This window comes from Halyomorpha halys, unplaced genomic scaffold, assembly GCF_000696795.3.
Source record: "Halyomorpha halys isolate HHAL.00 unplaced genomic scaffold, Hhal_1.1 Scaffold460.1, whole genome shotgun sequence".
In the NCBI taxonomy this organism is placed as follows: Eukaryota; Metazoa; Arthropoda; class Insecta; order Hemiptera; family Pentatomidae; genus Halyomorpha; species Halyomorpha halys.
The window spans coordinates 218,966-239,775 of record NW_027114568.1 but is presented as its reverse complement, the minus strand read 5'-3'; the positions used below and the strand labels follow the sequence as shown (position 1 = coordinate 239,775).

The following is a 20,810-nucleotide window of genomic DNA, read 5'->3' as shown; positions in this document are numbered from 1 at the left end:
ATATCCTTTCGTCTTCCAACTCTTCTCTTTATTTCTTCCCCCACTTGTTTCAAAAAGAGGCGTCGCCTTTTGGGAATCTCATTTCCTCATTGCCTATCATTAGCCACGCCCCCCCCCCCCAAAAAAAATACGTTACAGGGGGTGGTACATTTATAAAAGTGTTTGGTGCAAGTTTTGTTTATAATTGACCTGCCAACCGACAAAGCCAGCAGGCAATACCTGCTTTTAATAGATTTGCTCAGAACCCTTTCAGCTGTCCATTAACCATCTGCAAAGTTGACAGGCAAATACCCAGTACAGGTATGACAAGACTTACGCCAAAGACCCCTATAATATTAATAATTGGTAGTACCTCGATATATAGCAGTATTGTTTAATTTTTTTTCTTTATACTAAAAAAACTTTAATATTAATTTTTCATAAATTAAAATAAAGCAAAAACTAAGAAGCAGTGCATTCTTTTTTTAAGTTCAGGTAAATATCAATCATTTTAACCATTAAATTTGTTGAAGTAAGTATTAATTCTCACAACCCTAGTTCTGCTTTTAAACTAGTTATGCTACTTTCAAGTTGGTTAATTATTCATATAATTAACGGATCCCTTTGATAGAAATATCCAGTCTAGAACTCGAGAAAATTATTCTTTATTACATCTTTGAGAGTTTTGTAAGGAGAACTCAGTAATTCCCTATTAATAAACAGGCTTTCAATCACACCTTAGTAAGGAACATCATCATATGAGACTTCGGAACGGAACGCAACGCCATCATCAACAGTTTTAGGAAGATGTTGAGGTCTAACCTGAACAAGTCCACGAGTTTTTTGACCTGTTGACTGTGCCCGAGTATATGAAACGGAGGCACATCAAGTTCTTCGACCTCCTGAAAAGTAAAGTCTTGCTCTTCAGGACACTCACACAATCTTCAGCTCCAATAAGGTGGCAGCAATGCATATTGCAGGACAAAACATAAAACGTGTGCAACAGAGACCCACATATGTAGGTTAGGTAGAGTTCATTTTTAGTTAATGACAATGCTCAATTGTGCCCCAACACATTAGATCTACCCCACGAAAATTCATTGCAGCCCATCACACTATTACTTAAACTGCTTAAAATGTAGATCTCGCTTCAGTAGAAGGAGCTATATCGGAAAGATATACATGTATACATATGTATGTGTTCTTATTTATGTGTTCTTTCAGATTAAGACTTTCTGAAATAAATAAATAAAAATATTGTTATCAAAAAGCAAAAAAAAAGTCAAATAAAACATATGATGTGTGCAAATTGACCAACACAAATTTTTATTAGTGATGAAAAATTGATAATCATAAACTATGATAATGTTTTGGTAAGTATCTTTAGGAGATATTATAAAAAAAAATGTTCCCCATGTTGAAAACACATTTCCCAAAATGAGAGTAAAGATAGCTACAGTGAATAATGTAGAAATATCTGCTAGGATTAATTTAAACTCAATTTAGGCGGTAAGTGAATGTAGCGTGATGCGCGCACCTCAACAGATTTTTTAGTCGTCATACGGTTGTAAATTTCTATAAATAAAGTTAAAAAATAAAAATATGTAAAGAATCCTCAAGCTATATGATAGGTAGTCCGATTATAGTAGGCAGTTAGTATTAATTGCTAAAAGGGGATTAGAACAAACATATATACAAATAAAAGAAACGTCTATAAGTATTGATGCCAGTTTTCATCTATATTATTAACTGGAATTAATATCCTAGTATATGCGCTTATAAATCTTTTTCAAAAAAATTACCTGTTATAGTAAATATGAGAAGTATTACAAAAAGTGTTATTTTATTGATTAAAAAATGGAATAAATTCAATTCAATTTATATTCTCAAAACTTTATGTAATTTATGATATTGAATAAAAATTGGAATAAATAAAATCCAATTAAAATTATCAAAACTTTCCTTAATCGTTTCCTCTCTTTCAATGGTACCGTTTGAAAGATTCGAAGGAATGGAATCGGAAATCATCCTGTTGAGAAAGTCCAGCTAGGTCTGTGGGACGGACACTTGACTCCTGAAGGAGCTCTCACCCGAGTCGAGTAGCTCCTCTTGTTATGACATACTTCTACACTCTTTTCCTACCCACTCCACCTCAGACCCTCCGGTATTAAATTCACCTCGTTTAAAGTTTCACTCTTGGAGGCTACGTTTCCCTTCCCCCTTGGGGTAGAGTTTAATACAGGCCTGAATACTTTGGGAAAGATGTTGAGAAAAAAGGTTGAAGAAGCTGCCGGAGACATGAAACACAGAGGGCCCGTCATTAAATAGTTTTGAAGAATTTCATCCACCCGAGTTGGAAAGTTGTTCGGTCAATGAACACTTCGCCTTGATTCCTAGGATCAATATGTCAATTCCCTTCAATGAGTTCATGAGAAGTTCTTAGTATTTGCCTTTCTATCCTTCTTTCTTTCAATCAAAACTCTTTCTAAAGACTTATCAAATATAATTTAAGATTTCTTTATTTTAGATTTTTAGGATTACAGAAATCAAAATATGATTACTTTTTTAACATTATTTTTTTTTCATCTTTGGTCCTACATCAGTGTATAAAAAAAATAAATAAATCTAAATTGCCTTTTCAAAAGAGATCAAATTATTTGCGGATTGGTATTGATGGTTTCTAAATTTTTATTCCGCCATTGGTGTTGGTAGTTGATTTTAATTGTTTTTTGTTTGCTTTGGTAAGATGTAGGAAGGCCAGATCTTGCGTTTTCCATATTGCTCGCTTTCATGGCTATGAAAAGAGATTTTGATTGATATTTTTTTTCTTAACATTTTTTTTTATATTTGTATCTGTAAATGTATTTTACAACAAGCAAATGAGATGTTCTACTCGGGAATGGTATGAGTGAGATAGTACCCAGTGGTTCATCCTCCTGACGATATATAAATGTTGCTTTTTTCTTATAAAATTAAAACTGGGGTCATTTAGTTGTAGAAATGGTACACAAAGAATGGGGATGGATTTTTTTTTTATCCTGAAACTGGTATTCCTTAAGTCAAGCTTTGTTCAATTATTAAAGGTAGTTTCATGTTATTTTCAAATAAAACATTATTTTTCTCAAGTATGAATAACTGATGTCTGTTTCTTATAGGGTCGGTCTTTCTTACTGTTTATTGTTCACTGTAATAGTTTTCCATGTGCCCCAAGTTTTCATATTAAAATTGAATTCACCAAATACTATATCAGCCACTTCAACTTTCCATATCGATGCTTCTTCCATACTTTTAGTGAATTTATCTGACTTATGTGAAACTACTTATTTTCATTACTTCCACATGTGCTATGATAATTAAATAAATCACTTTTTTAGGTTGTTAAATTTACTAACATGTAATATGTGCATACAATCTCAAGTCCAAAGAAGAAATTTATTTAATATTTCACAATTAATTAGATGTTAACAATTTAGTGGTTTTGAAATCAAAGTTGCACTACGCTTTTTATGCTCAATTATTACATTTTAAAAATCCTTCTCAAACGACTCGATTTTTTTTCGTTAAATATTGATAAAAAGAAAAGTTGTGAAGACTGAATTAAATGAGCTGTATTGGGGCGTATAATTGGAATGATTCTCCTAATTAATGGGCTACTTATTAAACTCTTGAAAAAAAGGTCAGAAACAGTCCAAGCTCTTGATTGGTTTAATTTCATCATTAAGGACAGTTAACTGTTAAAATATATATTTAAGAAGAGGAACATTTTAAATCTCTTAAAATAATTAAAAAAATTATTTGTGTCCTTGAACTTCTTCACCCATAAACGGTGCCTCTTTATTTTCTTCGCTGTATCGTCATAAGCCCTTTAATTAATTGGAGTCAGGTCTTCATCAGGGCTATTATTAGAGATAACAACAACATTTAGCGAAACATAAAATTGAAAAGAAATAGAAAAAAAATTGTAATTTACAAAATGTTGAATTGAATAATAGAAAATAATTGATTGATAACCATGGAATTAGACAGTAGCAGATTAATAACAGTGAACGATGAGATATAATATTATATAGGTAAGAAGATCTGTAAGTAAAATGCGATTTTCATAATACAAAGGAACGAAATTAAGATAAGCTAAATGGAAAGAAACTTAAATAAAAATACCATTAAAATAGGTTTTAGATGATCGAAATAGAAATAATACTACATAACCAATAAAATCAACCTTCGTTCAAGGATTTTTATTAGAAACTTGCTAGTTTAATTACCTAGATATATAATGTCTTTAACAAATATATATTGATGCAATTTAATACATATTTATAATAATACAAGATTTGAAACAATGTATTTACACTAAATAGATAGAATTTTAAAACATACCATCCATCATAAACTAGATTTAATTATTGAATGATGAAAATTCTTTGATCAATTAAAACTCAGGGTGCACAAACAATCATCTATTGGCAGTTCTAAAACAATGCTAACTGAACAAAAACGTTTGGATGCAGAAGATTCTGAATAAAATAGAACTTCTTACAAGAACTATCAGAAAGTTTCCGATAAAAGTTCTTGAGCGAAGGTTGATTTTATCTTACCTACATATTATTATATCTCATCTTCCACAGTTATCAATCTGCAACTGTCTATTCCCATGGTTATCAATCAATTATTTTGTATTATTCAATTCAATATTTTTTATAATTCCAAATTTGTCTGATGTCCTCAACTTTGTTATCTGAAGTGATTGTTATTTAGGCAAGTGTCGACACTTGTTCAATAGTTTTTATGATACGTCTTGCGCCCAGTATACATTTCATGGCTTAGAAAGCATTTTTTATATTATTAAAATCTCCGATTAAATCTGCATTAAGAAACAAAATTTTTTGCGTCCTCCAGTTTATTTCGGGATATGCTATTATTGAATCCCATAAATGCCACATATGAATAAAAAAAATTTTTTTTCTAAGCCCCGTGGGAGCGTGGAATTGAGGTCAAGACGGACTAAAAAAGGTTGAGAGGGGAAGGTCTTTTACTGCATTGAGAATGTATTTGAAGAGAGGGCTGAGGAAATTAGATATTTTTGAAAATAGGTAGTGGTGTGTGTTAGTCTGATGGTGTCGTGGCGCACCAGATTTGTTGTGTCAGTCTAGTCTGAGGATGTTTGTGTGGGTCTGCCATCTTTGTGGCCGTCCTGTCGGTGTCCTGAGTAGAGAGTGTGCAGTGGTGGAGGCTATCAAAAAATTCGATGCACTCTGCCACCATCGGTAGGTTCAGTGTTGTATGTCTTTGCTCTTTGTAATGAAGTATGGCATACTATGCGTCTGATCATGCTGCTCTGAAACTGTTGGAGCTTCTTGGCTGATGTTGGTGCTATGTTGGTTAGCGATGGTGCTCCATTGAGCAGGGCTGGCCTGCTCAATGGAGCAGCCTGTAAGATTTAGTCCTAACCAGCTTGATTTACTTGTTGCAGTGGCGAGCTAGCGTCAGATGTCTATTAAGGGTAACTAGATATACTGTACTCTCGGCTGGTCTATTCTCGTTTACTGCTTCCTTACTCCTAAGAATAAACTAAAAAGGATGAATATTCATACTAAATACATTTCTGCGTTAAATTAAAGACTGCGCGAAGGAAGTCGTGATCATTAAATGTATTTCTTCAACATTTAGTATATATATCAGCATAACGAGATATTTTACATCGTAAATTTCAATTACTGGACTTACTTATTCATTACAGTGTTATATCTTACTGCAAGCTCGATTTTAAGAGATTTTTTACCAAACCACATTTCGTTGTCCACCTTATTATTTCAAAATAATAAAAAGAAAAGATGCACACTACGACGGACAGCCCTGATTTAGAGGAGAATATATGTGGCACAGAAAAGGAGGATAAAGAAGAACATTGAAGAATAGGGGACATAATTGAGGAGACACAAACGCTATTGATCACATTGGATTGACAGGCCAGGTCCGAATCCTCCAATCAATGAATTACTTTTTCAGTAATAGGATTGGTTGGACCAATCATAGGAACCATTAGTAGATTAGATAACATGATTTTTGATGAAACCTTGGATTTGTGGTTAAAGGGTAATTTTATGGGGCTTTAGAAACTTTCAACTAATAATTAGGAACATTGTTTTAAGAGGGGAAATACGTTATATCTCTGTGTCACGAACTCATTTCTGCATTAAACATTGGTTAAAGAATCATTGCACTTAATGATTTAAACTTATCATCAATTATTGCAAATTTATTTATTGACTCTACAGGTCTTCCGAATTGAGTTAGAGGGTTGAAAATGTTTATGTAATTTGATTTGATGTTAGATCAGCTAATTTCTTTATAGATTTTTGAGGTTTGTTGCAATTACAGTCCCTCCAAGTTCAGTTAGAGGAATGACCACTTTTTGTGAACTGAGCTTGCGTGAAGAGTTGTCTATTGTCTAATGGTGTTCTTAACTTTTTATTCACCCCAGGATTTTTATTCTCCGTTGATGTAGACATCTGACACCGGCACCTTTTCTACACAGTTTTTAATCATTAATTTAACCACCTATTTTATCCGCGTTCATACAATACTTTTAGAACCATGTCTTACAATTAAAGTACAGAAAGAAGATTAAAGCAAACTATTTATTTTTCTTTCAAAAACACGTATTTTGCTCCTTTCACTCAATCCAAAAATGATTAATATATGCCAATTAAGAAAATAGAAAAATAGTTTTATTGAAAAAATTAATTTTAATATTTTAGGGTACTTTATACTGATATTATTTGTAGATTATATTATGATGGGTGACCGCAAGTTAATTCAGGCGGTTTGAGACGGAAGGCGGTTTGGGTACGGGCAGAATAAAACAAAAATAGTGATCACACATTTTATAAAGTGTCGACGATTCGACCCACATTGTAGGCCTTTATCAGGAAATCAAAAAACAAACAGACACTTGATAAAAATTTATACCCTTTTCTAATTATCCTTTCTGACCACACTCAGGACCATCTTCCTAATTATTTTTTTAGTTAACAGTAGAGTTTTCAAAAAAATGTAAATGTGTGTATTTTAATTAAATAGTGACGAAATTCAACCAAGATTGTTGTTCAAAATTAAACAAAACTCATTCGGCAACTTAAGATAGAATACTGTCTCAAGTTTAATTAAGCTCATAGTAGATAAGGAACTGATTCAAACTCACGTGAGAACCTTCTACACTCAGATGATGGTATTTCTTCGGGCAGGCAGACGAACCAAATCAAACTTTGGTAGAAACTTATCTTATATCTAGGGCACCCTGTTTGCTACTGATGAATAATTTGATTCCACAGTTTGTGCACTGCGGTCTTTGTGATGATTTTAGTGTATCTTCCATTAGGTTTTCTCTTTATGAGAAATGAATACCATATAATTTTATGAACATCAAATGTAGTTATTATAATATAATACTATGGCAAAACATAGTTCAATAATATATTTAATCAAATTTATTTTATCAGAATAAAGTATTGTTTGAAATTCATATTATACATTCATAATAAAAAGTTTTAAAATTGTTTTATTATTTTTTTATTCTGTTTTTAACAATTTCTTGATCAGCTCCTATATATGTAGTGCTATCAAAACTTAGGTGAGTAGATCACTTCTAAATATCTGTGCTCAATAAATAAAATTTGGCTCTTTAAAATTCTTTAATCCAATCTAAAGTTTTCCAATATAAACAATTATAAATGCATTTATACAAACAGTAGTAAAAAAAAGATAATGATCATTCAGTATTAAATGCTTAATAAGGTAACACGTAATATATATTCGAAAATATTCATGGAAAATTTCGGAATAATATGAAAAGTCAGAGAATTTCTTTTAGCTAATTTGCTAGAAACCATGCAAATAAACCTAATTGTTATTTTACCATGGCAAAATTGTGTTAGTTTGTTGATTGTTTAGAAATTATGGCGTAAAACCTGCTGGTCATCAATGCCAATTGTGTTAGTGATTTGCTAATTGTATAAAACTTTCCATAAAAAAAAAAAGAAGATTACAATTTATTATTGTGACTATTGACTTTTGTATAAAATATATAAATAAATTTAATCACAACGAAGGATAACAATACTTACCAGACAGCCCTGCCTTCCAAATTTGCATCTTTTCAAGCAGTTCTCATTAATTTTAACTTTATAATCTGGGGGTGGCATATTCTTTAGGAGTCTAAGTGCTCTGTTTAAGGAAATCAGCCTATGAATATGGAAAGGGAATAACAATAAACTTTAAGGCAGCTATAAATTAAACGTGTCACAGAATTAATGGGCATTACTGTCCCGGAGTAAAATTTATTATTAGTAATTTAAATATTATACTAAAATATAAAAAAAAAATTGCGGGAGCAGTATTATTAATTATTAGCCACATGTAGTTACTCTTTAATTTTGTAAAATAAATGTTTTATGTAATCAATTTAGGCGATCAAAAATTGAATTATCTTATTTTCGTTAAAAATGAAGGATAATTTGTTTGTATATTGTTATGTTTCCACCTAGCAGCGTTTCTTCGGCAGATGGTGGGTACAATTTATTATTTATTTATATTATATTTCGATCGCTTTCTTATGGGAACGAGACCTATACCTCTTGAAAATACCGCTACATATTTAGACCAAAAACTAGATACCACAGACCCCCTTGCTATTTTATGCTAGATACAATTGTTTATAATTACTCATTGAATATCCTTTCCAATGGTGTCGTGTTCACCAATTTATTAAGCTATGCTAATCAGGTGGCTTGCAGGGAGTCTAAACTATAAGATTAGGTCAGGTTATTATTAGATTATATTTACAAATATTTTACAACTATGGTATAATAGTTTAAGGGAAAGCATAATAGACCTATTGACTATAATGTCTATTTAGAATTTGGACATATTGGAGAATGACGTTGTCTTCTTTTATTTCTGTTAATTTTTCACTTATCTGAAGGTTTTGTCATGTCAAAACATTTTATTTATGCGCTTGTACTTTTTGATGAAAGTGGGATATTTGGCTTTTAAAAGTTGAAATACTCTATACCGAGCTGTTGAGTAAAAAGTTCTACGTTAATAGCCAACTGCTACAAACTTTTAAGTGCGAAATCACTTCATAATTTCTCTAAACTCGAATGGGTACCCTTTGCTAAAAAAAGTCGAAAACCATAACCATTAAAGCATTTGAGGAATACGAACCAGTAATATTTTCGTTACTGGTTTGTTCTTCATTATTCATATCCTCAGCTGCCGCTTTAGTTGTTAATGCATTTTACTTTTAAATGTAAATGTAATTACATTTATATGTAAATATATATATTTATTTTGCATAATAGGTCAAAGTGCTGAAAAGGCTATTTTAATAATACTCTTTAGTAAAGAGTTAAGTTTAATTATTGTTGAATTTTAAATGAAAATTATTATTCATTTAATATTTATTAATATATATATTGTCAAAAGTTGTTAATGAAAAACGAATTCATTCATTAGAAATTCGTGCTCATATAAAACACTGTTGAATTATATATGATGAGCGTGTATGCCTTTACAAACTTAATAATAGTAAAGCTTTCCTTCTCGCCTAGTGATCATAATTTATTCAACAAAATCTCACAACCACCCTTTTTAATAAAATCGTACCACTTTAGGTTGGCGTAGCATCTAATATGTGTTCATTATTTATAGGTCAAAAGAATGTTCAAAGTTAAAAAAGTTTTAATTTTCCATTATTATATATATTTATTAACATTTATAACAGTATTTCACGGATTCAGTAAACATTTCTAAGTACTTGAAAATAAGATTTAATAATAAACCATTTAGTTTTAATAATCTAATATGAATATTATTAATAGTACATATTAATCCTTTTCTTCTTATATGGTGGCTACAACACTTACGTTGATGAGTTTATCGTTATCGTGATTTGGTTGTAATTTTAAATAGTTGTCACCAGGTATGAAACAATGTTTCATTATCCCTTTCAACTCCCGCTCCATCTATTTTTTTTTTTGGCATATTTAGGTAATAATTATATATATTTTTTTCAGAATAACATCCTGCCGTCTGGAGAAAAATCGGTGGAAGGATTTTCGATAACGATTGAAGAGACCAACAGGCATCACGCTGGCACTTACCAATGCACTGCAAGTAATGGCGTCGGTCAACCAGTCACTAGAGATATTCAGTTGAACGTTTTATGTGAGTAATCATTGTAATTTATAGGATTAGTTCATGTTGTTGAATCTTCATAGGACCTCATTGAATCTTAGTGTTGTTTTTATTTTTCAATATATCTAAATATTTTTAAACTTTAATTTTAAAAAGATGCAGAGAAAAATGTTCATTAATGAATGAAGCCTTAGTATGCGCGTGCATTTGAAGTTTTTATTTTTTATCTGATGACAGAAACGTTTAAGAGCACAATAAAGCATAAAATCGACTCCTTTAAGAATTTTTAGGAGAAAAAAAAGTTGTGCTCCAAAGTCAACTGATACAGAAGTTTTAGGCAGCTATTTGCAATTGAAATTATTAGTTAGGTCTAGTTAGGTTGATATATAAAGGCAGTTTTTTGTTCGAGAGTTATGATAAAACAAAATAAAAAAAAAAATCTTTACCCCGTCCTTTAAACTTCGAAGTTTTAAGCTTATTACTCTTTTAGGAAAGTTTTAGACAAAATCTCTTATGCCTCGTTTTTATTATGTTCAACAATTTTGTCCTCTGGTGGAGTCAAAGCATAGTCTTTTAACTTCAAACTTTGCTAATTCTGCTTTGGTTCAAGAGTTAAACATAAACAATGCTCTTCTATTTATTAAGCTTTTATTAATCTGTCTAAATATTTCATGGGAAAAATACCAATAACTAATTGTTTTTCATGTGTATAATGTAATATATACTATCATACAGACTTATAATTAGCAAACGTGTTTTACACAATGAATAAACGCAAATTCATTTTTTGTTCAACACTATGCTGTGTCCCATTTTATAAGACAATAAATCTAAGGAAATTGGGAAGTTGTTCACTTATTTATTGGATAAATATTGATAAGTTTTGATAAGTTTTTGATAGTGACTATGATGTAGAAATGTCAATGAATATGAATTTTAGAATCCAGGCAACTATAAGAATTTTGTTTTTTTGAGGGAGAACAATATTTTTTATATACACATTAGATATATTAATAATTAATTTAGATTACATGTTAGTAATATATGTTTTTATTTATTATTTGACTTATTATTATTTCTGATTTACTTATTATTTTCCAGTACATTTTGAGATATGATTTACTCTCTGAACCCAATACGTCTCTATTTGTTTTCTTCACCAAATATAAGAAACAATTACAATCAGCAATAAACATAGTAACTATTGCTATTCGTAGTAACTATTAGTTTATATGAATTATAATCTAAAATGGTCTCGCACACAATAATATTTAATTAAAATCTGAAAACATATGCAGCAATACGTATGCTTAAAACAAATAAATAAAAAACAATTAAAATAAAAACAATAAACATAAAAAGATGTGTATATATAGTTGACCGTAAAAATTTAAGTATAAGAAGATTTAAGTGTGTTTGTTAATTATAGTTGTTTATATATGTTTATTTTATATGTGTTATTTTTATATTAATTATATTTTTTAAATATGCATTTCTTTTCATAATTATATATTTTTATATATAAGAACATGGTCAGAGTTGCGGTCAAAAAACGAACAAATAGTTTATAACTATTTTAATGTCCGACGTATTTTGCAGGGCTTCATCAGGGCTAAAAAGATACAAAAAAAATTGAGAATATTACAACAATAAGGTAACTTAAGCTAGGATAAATATCATGTAAGAATAAAGTGATAAAAAATTACATATAAATAAAAGGAAGGAAGACATAAAATAGTATCAATATAAAATAAACAATGATAAGGATTATAAAGAATTATAAGAATTATTTTATATTGATCACTTTACTTTTACATAATATTTATCCTAGCTTAAATTACCTTAACGTATCTTGTTGTAATATTCTCAGTTTTTTTTCTTTTTAGCCCTGATGAAGCCCTGCAAAGTGGGGCGAAATGTCGAACAGTAAAATAGTTATAAACTATTTGTTCTTTTTTTGACCGCAACCCTGACCATGTTCTTATATATAAAAAATATATAATTATGAAAAGAAATGGATATTTAAAAAATATAAACATAACAAATATAAAATAAACATATATAAAACAACAACTATAATTAACAAACACACACATATATTAGTTTATATGCTCTTAAACCCCTGCGATGAATAACTTCAGCTTTGATGGCATCAGTTGTTTGTTGCCTAAGAAAAGAGTAGCAGTTAGGAATGCAGTCGTTCATTGTTCAAATCACAACCTGTAATAAGATTTATCGGAAAGCACATAAAAAGGATCGAATTGACAAGACACACAGAGCTATTTCCCAATCAGTGTGTTTTTCTTGTGCCTCAGGTAATGACGTCTGTATGTTTGCTTGGAGTGACCCCTGCCTCTACCTAATATTTGCTGGGTCCCCTCAAACTTATCCCTGATTCTAGCAGGATTGTTACCGCACTCCAAAGAGTTTTTTACTCCTCCGTGTGCACCCTTCCCAAAGTTAGAAGGTATTGGTTTTTATTGAGGTGAGTGGATGTCTCCTAACTGTCGCACACAACACCTCAGAAAATATTTGTACACCGCTGCAGTAGTCAGGTCACACCTCGATCTCTTGCGAAAACTTTTAACCGTTTTCGAGTTCGAGGGGTACTACAAGGAACTGAGTTTGCTCATATCGTCTCCCGGGTAAACACAATTCAAGTATATTTCTCTTTCCGTTTGTTATATAACTTTCTGAAAGGGAGCTTTTCGTTGGTTTAGTATGCATCATTTTGTATAAATATAACATGAACTAGAATTGCAGCTATATAATAATAAATATCATGAGCAAAAGAAAATTATATTTTCCTAGCCTAAAAGATATGTAAAGTAATATTTGTATTAAAGATCCACAATATTGCTAATTTATTTATTATAAACAATTTTATTATTTTGTTACTATTTTTGATTGATTCATTTTTAAATCAGAATGATTGAGAAAACAATTTCTTCAAGACCACATTTAACTCACACTGTACAAAATTAAAACTATATAGAAATACTTTTTTTTTTTATGAATGGAATATGGTCTGGGTGCGGTAAAAAAAAAAACTCAAATAGTAAATAATTATACTATTTTATAAAGCCAACGTAGTATAATTGATTACTATTTGAGTTTTTTTTTACCGCACCCGGACCATATTCCATTCATCTATACACTCGGTCGATCAATAATCTTCCAATTTTTTTTTAGTATTAATTTTATTAGTAAAAATACATGAGAGATTTTTTGTTTAATAATAATGAAGGATCCCAAAATATAATGTATTGGAACAAGTACACAGCATACTAATCAGTCCTAAGATAAAATATAAATACTAATGTAAGTAATTAACAAAGTTATTATAAAATATAAATAATTTTTAACTTAGGCCGTTTTCAAACTTTTTTAAACTTTTTCATCCCAGTCATATTATTCATACTCATTGGATTCATAAATACAACTCCATAGAATTATTATTTGTCATCTTTCCTTGGGGGCTTTTTCATCTTATTTTTAACCTCCATAGATGCTAGTTTCTTTTAATGTTTTTACACGAATGTTTTAATTCAGAAGATTTTTAAGAAACATCCCCCCTAGTAAAGGGAAAAGCCGATCGCATCAAATAGACAAATATTTAGATAAAATACCTTTACTGAAATTAGCTTTCTAATTTATCCTAATAATTAAAGCATTGTAAATATAGTATTATGATTAGAATAATTAATGAATAATGATGATTTTTGTATAATTAATGGAACTTAGACTATTCGTTAGTCTAATAATCAATTAATTATACGACACTTAATAGAACACATTATATTCAAAATTTGAATTTTTACACATTATGCAATGTAAATTTTCTTTCTTGTAGATCACATAATACTGAGCTGTGATCCGTTTTTCTCCATCACTCTCCAATTTAAAGAAAATAGTGTTTTTCAATAGATCTTTGATAAAAATTAAGATCTTGTTGACATTATTAAAACAGTAAAAAAAAACAACAACTTTAAGACCATTACATTACCTTTAAAACGAGAGCTCTCCCGTTAAAATTAGGTAAAACGATATAAGCTTTAGAAGATGATAATGTTTAAAACAAACGTTGCTAACTTCCAAATTAATATTACCAAGTTCAACAGTCCCAGGCATCATTTCAGGCTTTTTTTGAATGTTTTCTAATCCAGAATAAGAATCTGCCTCCTGATTTTTCATATTACATTTACTTTTCAAGTGAAACCGGAATATTTAAAGTAAAACATCTATACGACTTAAGCTGTGAATGACTGGGAGTTAGGAGCCCTCTGCCTGCTATGCCTCGAACAAGTTGCAAATCGGTCGCTTCTTTTTCGCGCAAGCTTAACCCCTGAGGACTACTGTCGGTTCTCCGCCGTCGTCTCAACTCTACTTTACATTCCCCGTGTTCTTGTGTTTTTGTGAAGTAAAATAGTTGTGAGTGCCACCCATTGGCTAACGGGCCTCACAAATGTCCCGGAGGAAGGAGGGGGAGGTTCACTCAGGTTGTGAGTGAGTATTGTATAATTATAATCTTGCAAAAATCCCGGATAGGGCCGGGGACTTGAACTCACAGGTTGCAGACAGGTGCGTTACCACGCTGCTACCGTCACTCCCAAATATTTTTATATAAATATCGAATCTTTTATGTGAAATAACAAAATAATTATGTAATGTTTACATTATGTTTTGTTGTATAAATGTTAATGGTCGTGGATGAGTTTCTTTAGTAAATTTCCTATTTGTCGAGGGCATGGGGAAATCTGTCTTGGGAGATAAGAAACATTGTTATCTATCCCCTAAAACTCAGGATGTAAATAAAAGGTTATGTTATTTTATTGTCTAAATTCAAAACAAAAGTATATTTTTATTATTATTTTTTAAACTGATAATTTTCGTTGGCAAACATTCGCTGATATTGACTAAACAATGATGATTTCATGACACTTATTTATTATTCCTATATTTGCGGTTTATTGATATTTATACTATTTGCCGAAGAAAGCAGTCCAAATCTAGCTTATTATTCAGTTATACGAACATGAACTTAAAAAAAAAAAAAAATGAACCTTTGATCTCTTATTTTAATGTTATTATGTTAGGAAGGATGTGGTAAGCTATAATTCATACCTGTTCGCATTGTTGAAATCTACCACAAGACCTGTCTCACTCTGCGATTAGTACAAAAAAAAATATAGCGAAGGGAAAAAACCGGCCTTCTCTCTTAAAACAAATGGGATTTTAATGTACTCTGCTCTGCCGTCTCCCCGCCCATTCCAGCCGTCTATTAAGATTTCATTTTTAATTTAATTTTTTACTCTTAATTACGTTTCTAAGTTACTTTGACTTTTTGCAAAAATTTATCGTCGGAGAAAGCGTTGTGGATTAATCTTTCCCTCTTGCTAGTGTTATGGTAAGCAGGCGCCTCGGAAAAACTTCCTTTTCTTCTCACTCCATTGATTCATTATTAAATTATTGAAATAGTCAGTTTTCTTTCCATCTTTTTCTCTGTTAAAAAAAAAAAAAGAAAAGAGAAGAAGAATGCCTTTTCCGTAGTAATTCTAATTAAATCTTAATTAATTAACGCAGTTGGTCCTTTAATTTCTTCTCGGACTGAGATTTTCGAGAGGGCTGAGTCCTAATGAGATTTACTTAAAACGGGTGTCGTGGCCGGAGTTTCCGCTCCCGCTCCCACTAAAGCGGGAATTTATGAAAATTTATCGCCTATTTTACCAATTCATAAATTATACTGAATATAAGTAACTTAGAAGATAGAAATCCAATTGAGCCTGATAATTACATTATGCGGTAGGGGTTTTTGAAGTATCTGACTCATACAGTATCCGATACTAAGAGAATTTTTTATATAGATTGTCCACTTCGGCGATGGTAGATTCCACATTTTTTATTCTATATCTCTGAACTACAATTAAAAAGATTTTAAGTTAAATATTTCCGAGGTTTTGACCCGGGTGAAAACATATTTCTAATTATTATTAATTTACTCTTTCCCCTTTTATTTTATTTTTCATAATTGAAATCGTTGATGGCCAATATGTTCTTTGATAATCATCAATGTTTCATAAAACTCACAGCAGTTGACATTCAAACAATGCTGTATACATATTTTATTACTCTAATTATAAATGTATTACTACTTATAATTTTAGTATCTTAAGAAATTATATTAGGATTGAGAAATCATATGGAATGAGCTTGAGTTAGTTGTGATAATTAAGATACAACTAGTAATTATAAACCTATGATCTCAGTGGGATACTTTGATCCACATTAGTATAGATGTTGTCGTTTTTTGGGTTCTGAGACAGTTGGAAGAAAATGAAAAAAAACCGGCCATAACTCTAGGCAATTAGAGTGCTGTACCAATGTGTAGTATCTCAACAAGTCTGTATCGTCTATTGTGACACTAATATCACATTTACTAGATTTTTTTTTTGTAATACTGTCGTAAATATTAATAAATAAATAGAAAAAAAATCTATAACTTTCAAAAGGACCGGATTGGTTTGCAATGTTAACAGTAAACTTATATACCAGTGTTCTCTCCGAATTAAACATGTTCATAATAATAAAGTAGGTTTTAAATCACGAGATATATTATAATGCTCAAAAAGTTAATATATTTTTCTCCTATGGCATAAAATTATGCATTAAAAAAAACTATTATTCTATACTACATTAAACTAGAGTGATTTACCTATACTTCTGTATCTTTTGTAGTCAATTAGGAACCAAAGAAGGAATCTCGGTGGAGTATTTGAAAGAAATTCTGATTTTTTTTATTTATTTATTTTTGGGATGCTATTGTAGAGAAAATCAAAACATATATTTTTATACTTGATTGTCTTATGATTTAGATATCGTTTTAATACGTTCCGTGCAAACAAATAATTAAGGAAAATCAAAATTGTTGATAATTTACTATAATTGAAGCTATAACAATGACATATGGTTTCAAGTTCTAGGACGCCAAGGAAAAATATATATAATCTAATAATCTCTCATTTATTCATAGAATATCTTAATAACTCTACACTATTTTATTTGTGTTAGTAATTTTATTTATGAGTTTCATTTTAACTAGTGTTACTGTCCTTAATTCTATTTTTTGTGCTGAACCATTGACATGTAGTGTATGCTGCTGTTATTTTTATAGCCGAAATGTATTTTGTGTTAATGTAATTGTTTCCAATCAATCACTAATTGTCCAAATACTATATGTATTTAATAAGAAAATTTTACTATTTAATGAAGCTTCAGCCAAAAATATTTTTACATTATATCGTACATGTTTTCCTTCGTTATTCTTTGATTCTTCCATTGATATGAAGAAATAGGTTGATTTTGATCCTACTTTACTTTTTATCAAGAAGGTTAGTAGAATTCATCAATAGAACTTTGGAATAAAAACGGTTGCTGAAGGTTGGGGCCCTATGTTGGAGTGGTTGTGTAGTTGACAGGTGCCAACATCAGGGAGGCCTGGGCCCCACGCTGGGATGACCAGAGTTTTAAAAGAAATTTTCATATATTGCATTTTGCAGAGTCTATCACGGACAATATTTGAATGGGTTTTTGGAGTACCTGTTTTATTCCTTTTAATTTGAACAGTTCCTTTTGACGAATTCAGAATTTACTAGATGAAGAATGATCGACGAAATAAATGCCTACCGGAGAGGTTTTGCGTTTTTTTAATGAAAAAATTCAAACCCCACTTATATCTATAATTTAAGAAAACAACATAATTCAGTCCTCAAGGCAACTGGAACTGTATACTAAAAAAAAACACCAAGTACAACTTCTTCACTGCTCCTACCCCTTGTTGAATCAAGAAAGGATAAAATATCGTTTTACCTAAATTTTATCTAGAATATTCTTAGAACTATAACCCAATCCCAATATGTACCTCTACAACCCTTCAAACATCTGTTGTTCAGTACTTTGCAAGGAAATACTGTTTATTGAACTAGGCAACACAAGGAGGTGATTCATTCGAGATTACGACCAACCGCACGATTTTTTCCCAATTAAGAGTACCGAAAGTGTGGGCCGAATAGGACTTTTAAAATCTATGGTAAAAGTAAGCATACCGATAAAACTAGTCAGACTGGTAAAAATGGCGTTAATGAATCCTTTCTCCCGAGTTAAGCTTGGAAATTTGCTGTCCCTGGAATTTTGTGTGGAGATTGGCTTGAGAAAGGGTGATCTTCTGTCTCCTCTTCTATTTAATATAGCATTGGAAGTAGCTATTAGTTTAATAGCTAATCTTGGAGGAACCATTTACAATCAGCTGCTTTATTTAGCATACACCGATGAATTGGACATTGCCGCTAGAACCCGAAATATCTTAAAATGCATATTTCAGAAATTCGAATAAGCAGCATTTAAACTAGGCGTCAAGATAAATGAAGATAAGACTGTAAGACATGAAAAGTTCAAAAAGGGATAACAAATTGAATAGCTAAGTGACTTTCAAAGACAACAGTGACAGGTCTGTAAACCAGTTTAAGTACCTGGGAAGCCTGGTAACAGATGACAACAAAGTAGAGAGCGAAATAGAGGCCAGAAGAGCAACAGGAAATAGATGTCATTTCTCGCTGTAAAAAGTATTTATGTTTAGAGCTCCTTAAAAGAATGAAAATGGTCATATACAAAACCATCGGAAAGCCAGTAAAATTCTTTGGGTATGGAACATGGCGGAAAGGATGCTCCTTGGAAAAAAAGGTATTGAGAAGGATGTGAGAGCAATGAGAAGTCATGGAGAATTAAATTTAGAGAAGAAGAGTAAAAAGGAATTAGGAGCAGATAGAAGTGTTTGAGGAACCTAACCCCGTGGCTTTAGTGAAATGATCAGGAATAAGATGTATAGGATATGTTGAGAGAATGCTCGATCAAAGGATATTAAAAAAAATACTAAATGGGAAACTTGATGGAAAACGGAAAATAAGACGTCCTCAGATCCAGATGGCTGGACAATTTTGAGGAGGATCTAAAGCGGGTAAATCTTAAAATATAGAAAGAAAGAGGAATAGATCGTGGAGATTGGTTGGCTTTGACAGAAGGCACCCGGGTTTTGATGATAATAACAATAGTATCAGAGTTCCCACTCTGAACCCATTGGGACGACTCACGGCTAGGGCAACTGAATAAATAATTATCTGTGATAGCTGAATTCTTATCTAGGTCCAGGTATTCAGTAGCACGGCGCCTTATTCGCTGACATACCCCGTTCCACTAACTTCCGTTAACTAGTTCCAAAAGTAAATTTTTTTTTTTTTTTTTGTCCCCATGATTAAGAACAGAATTTACTATTACTTATGTATTCATTAAAAATTCTTATGCAACACTCAAGGTAGGTCATAATTAACCCTTAAGATCTTGCTGGTGATCTTCTAGAATAAAAAATTCATGGTTTTTCCTCAGAATATTGATATTTCTCGGAAAGGCAGAGGATCAGTTCGGCAAATTCTAATAAAAAAATCGAACGAGGTGGATATCACCATGACAATAATTTATTTCTTATAATAATAAAATGAAAGTATTTATGTAATATAATAGTAATAATAGTTGCATCTTTGAATGAAATTATCTGTTTACAAAATGTGTAGTGCTAATTTTGTCTATATTTAGCAACAATAGTAATATATAAAAAAATAATAATAAATAAAATACTATAACCAAAATACAAAAGTGAGATCATTATTTATATATGATATGTGTCCGCACTTTTATGCTATTATAAAGTTTATTTTAGTTTTTTATTTATTGACAAGTACTGCAATCTGCCACAATTGTTCGTCGAAGGTAATAGTGATGTGCACGTTCATAAAAAAGAATACCAGTATGTCTATAATAAAAAATAATACTGTATAATACATATAGTTTAAACTAAAAAAATATTATCGGAGCGTATTTAGCCTATTTCAAATGTACATTAATCAATATTGACACATTCTCTTTACATAAAGCTTTAGGTAAGGAGAAGGTGGGTACGTGAAACCTGCTTTAAATATTATTATACATATACATATATATTTAATTTTAAAATTTTATTTCTTAATAAATATTACAATCTGTCACAACGTTATTGAGCAGTAAGTTATAACTCCTTGTCCCATTAAGATAATTAAAGTTTCCCCCATCTTAATCCCCCACCAAAAAAAAACCTCTAATCTCAGGCCTTCGGACTGAACCGTACCTCTTACAATGCAGCACATTCTGGTGGAGCGAGAGATGTGTTAAAAATAAAGTGCATGACGTGACTTTGACATTAGATATTATATATCGCCTGAATTACACTTGGTGACACCGAAACAGCTGTGGAAAACTTATTTAGGTTTTTAAAAAAGTCAAAGTTATATTACCTTATTTAAAGAACTCAAGAAAAATGTCAGTCTAATGTAACTTATATAATTTTTATTTTTAAAGATTTTGAAATTATAAAAAACAATAAAGAAACCTTTGTGGCTGTCTCTTTTGGGTAGTACAATTATAAAAATAAATATATTTACTTTATTTTTTCGATAGATTTTCTTATTTTTAGTTTATCCACAATTCCTGTTATGCACAGCGGCCTTGCTCTATTCTGTTTCATGCAGTTTTTTTTTTTTTTTTTTTTTTTT

The 20,810-nt window shown here is 30.8% G+C and overlaps 1 protein-coding gene across 5 annotated transcripts in view; it reads left to right on the top strand.

Moving 5' to 3' along the window:
* The window catches only part of LOC106683060 (limbic system-associated membrane protein), a gene marked incomplete at its 5' end in the record, with an annotated part of 446,735 nt that overhangs the window by 291,872 nt on the left and 134,053 nt on the right, over window positions 1-20,810 (top strand). For all 5 annotated transcript variants that reach the window (XM_067051729.1, XM_067051727.1, XM_067051728.1 and 2 more), the window contains 1 exon segment: window positions 10,056-10,206. In XM_067051729.1, coding sequence (XP_066907830.1) covers window positions 10,056-10,206 — 151 coding nt within the window.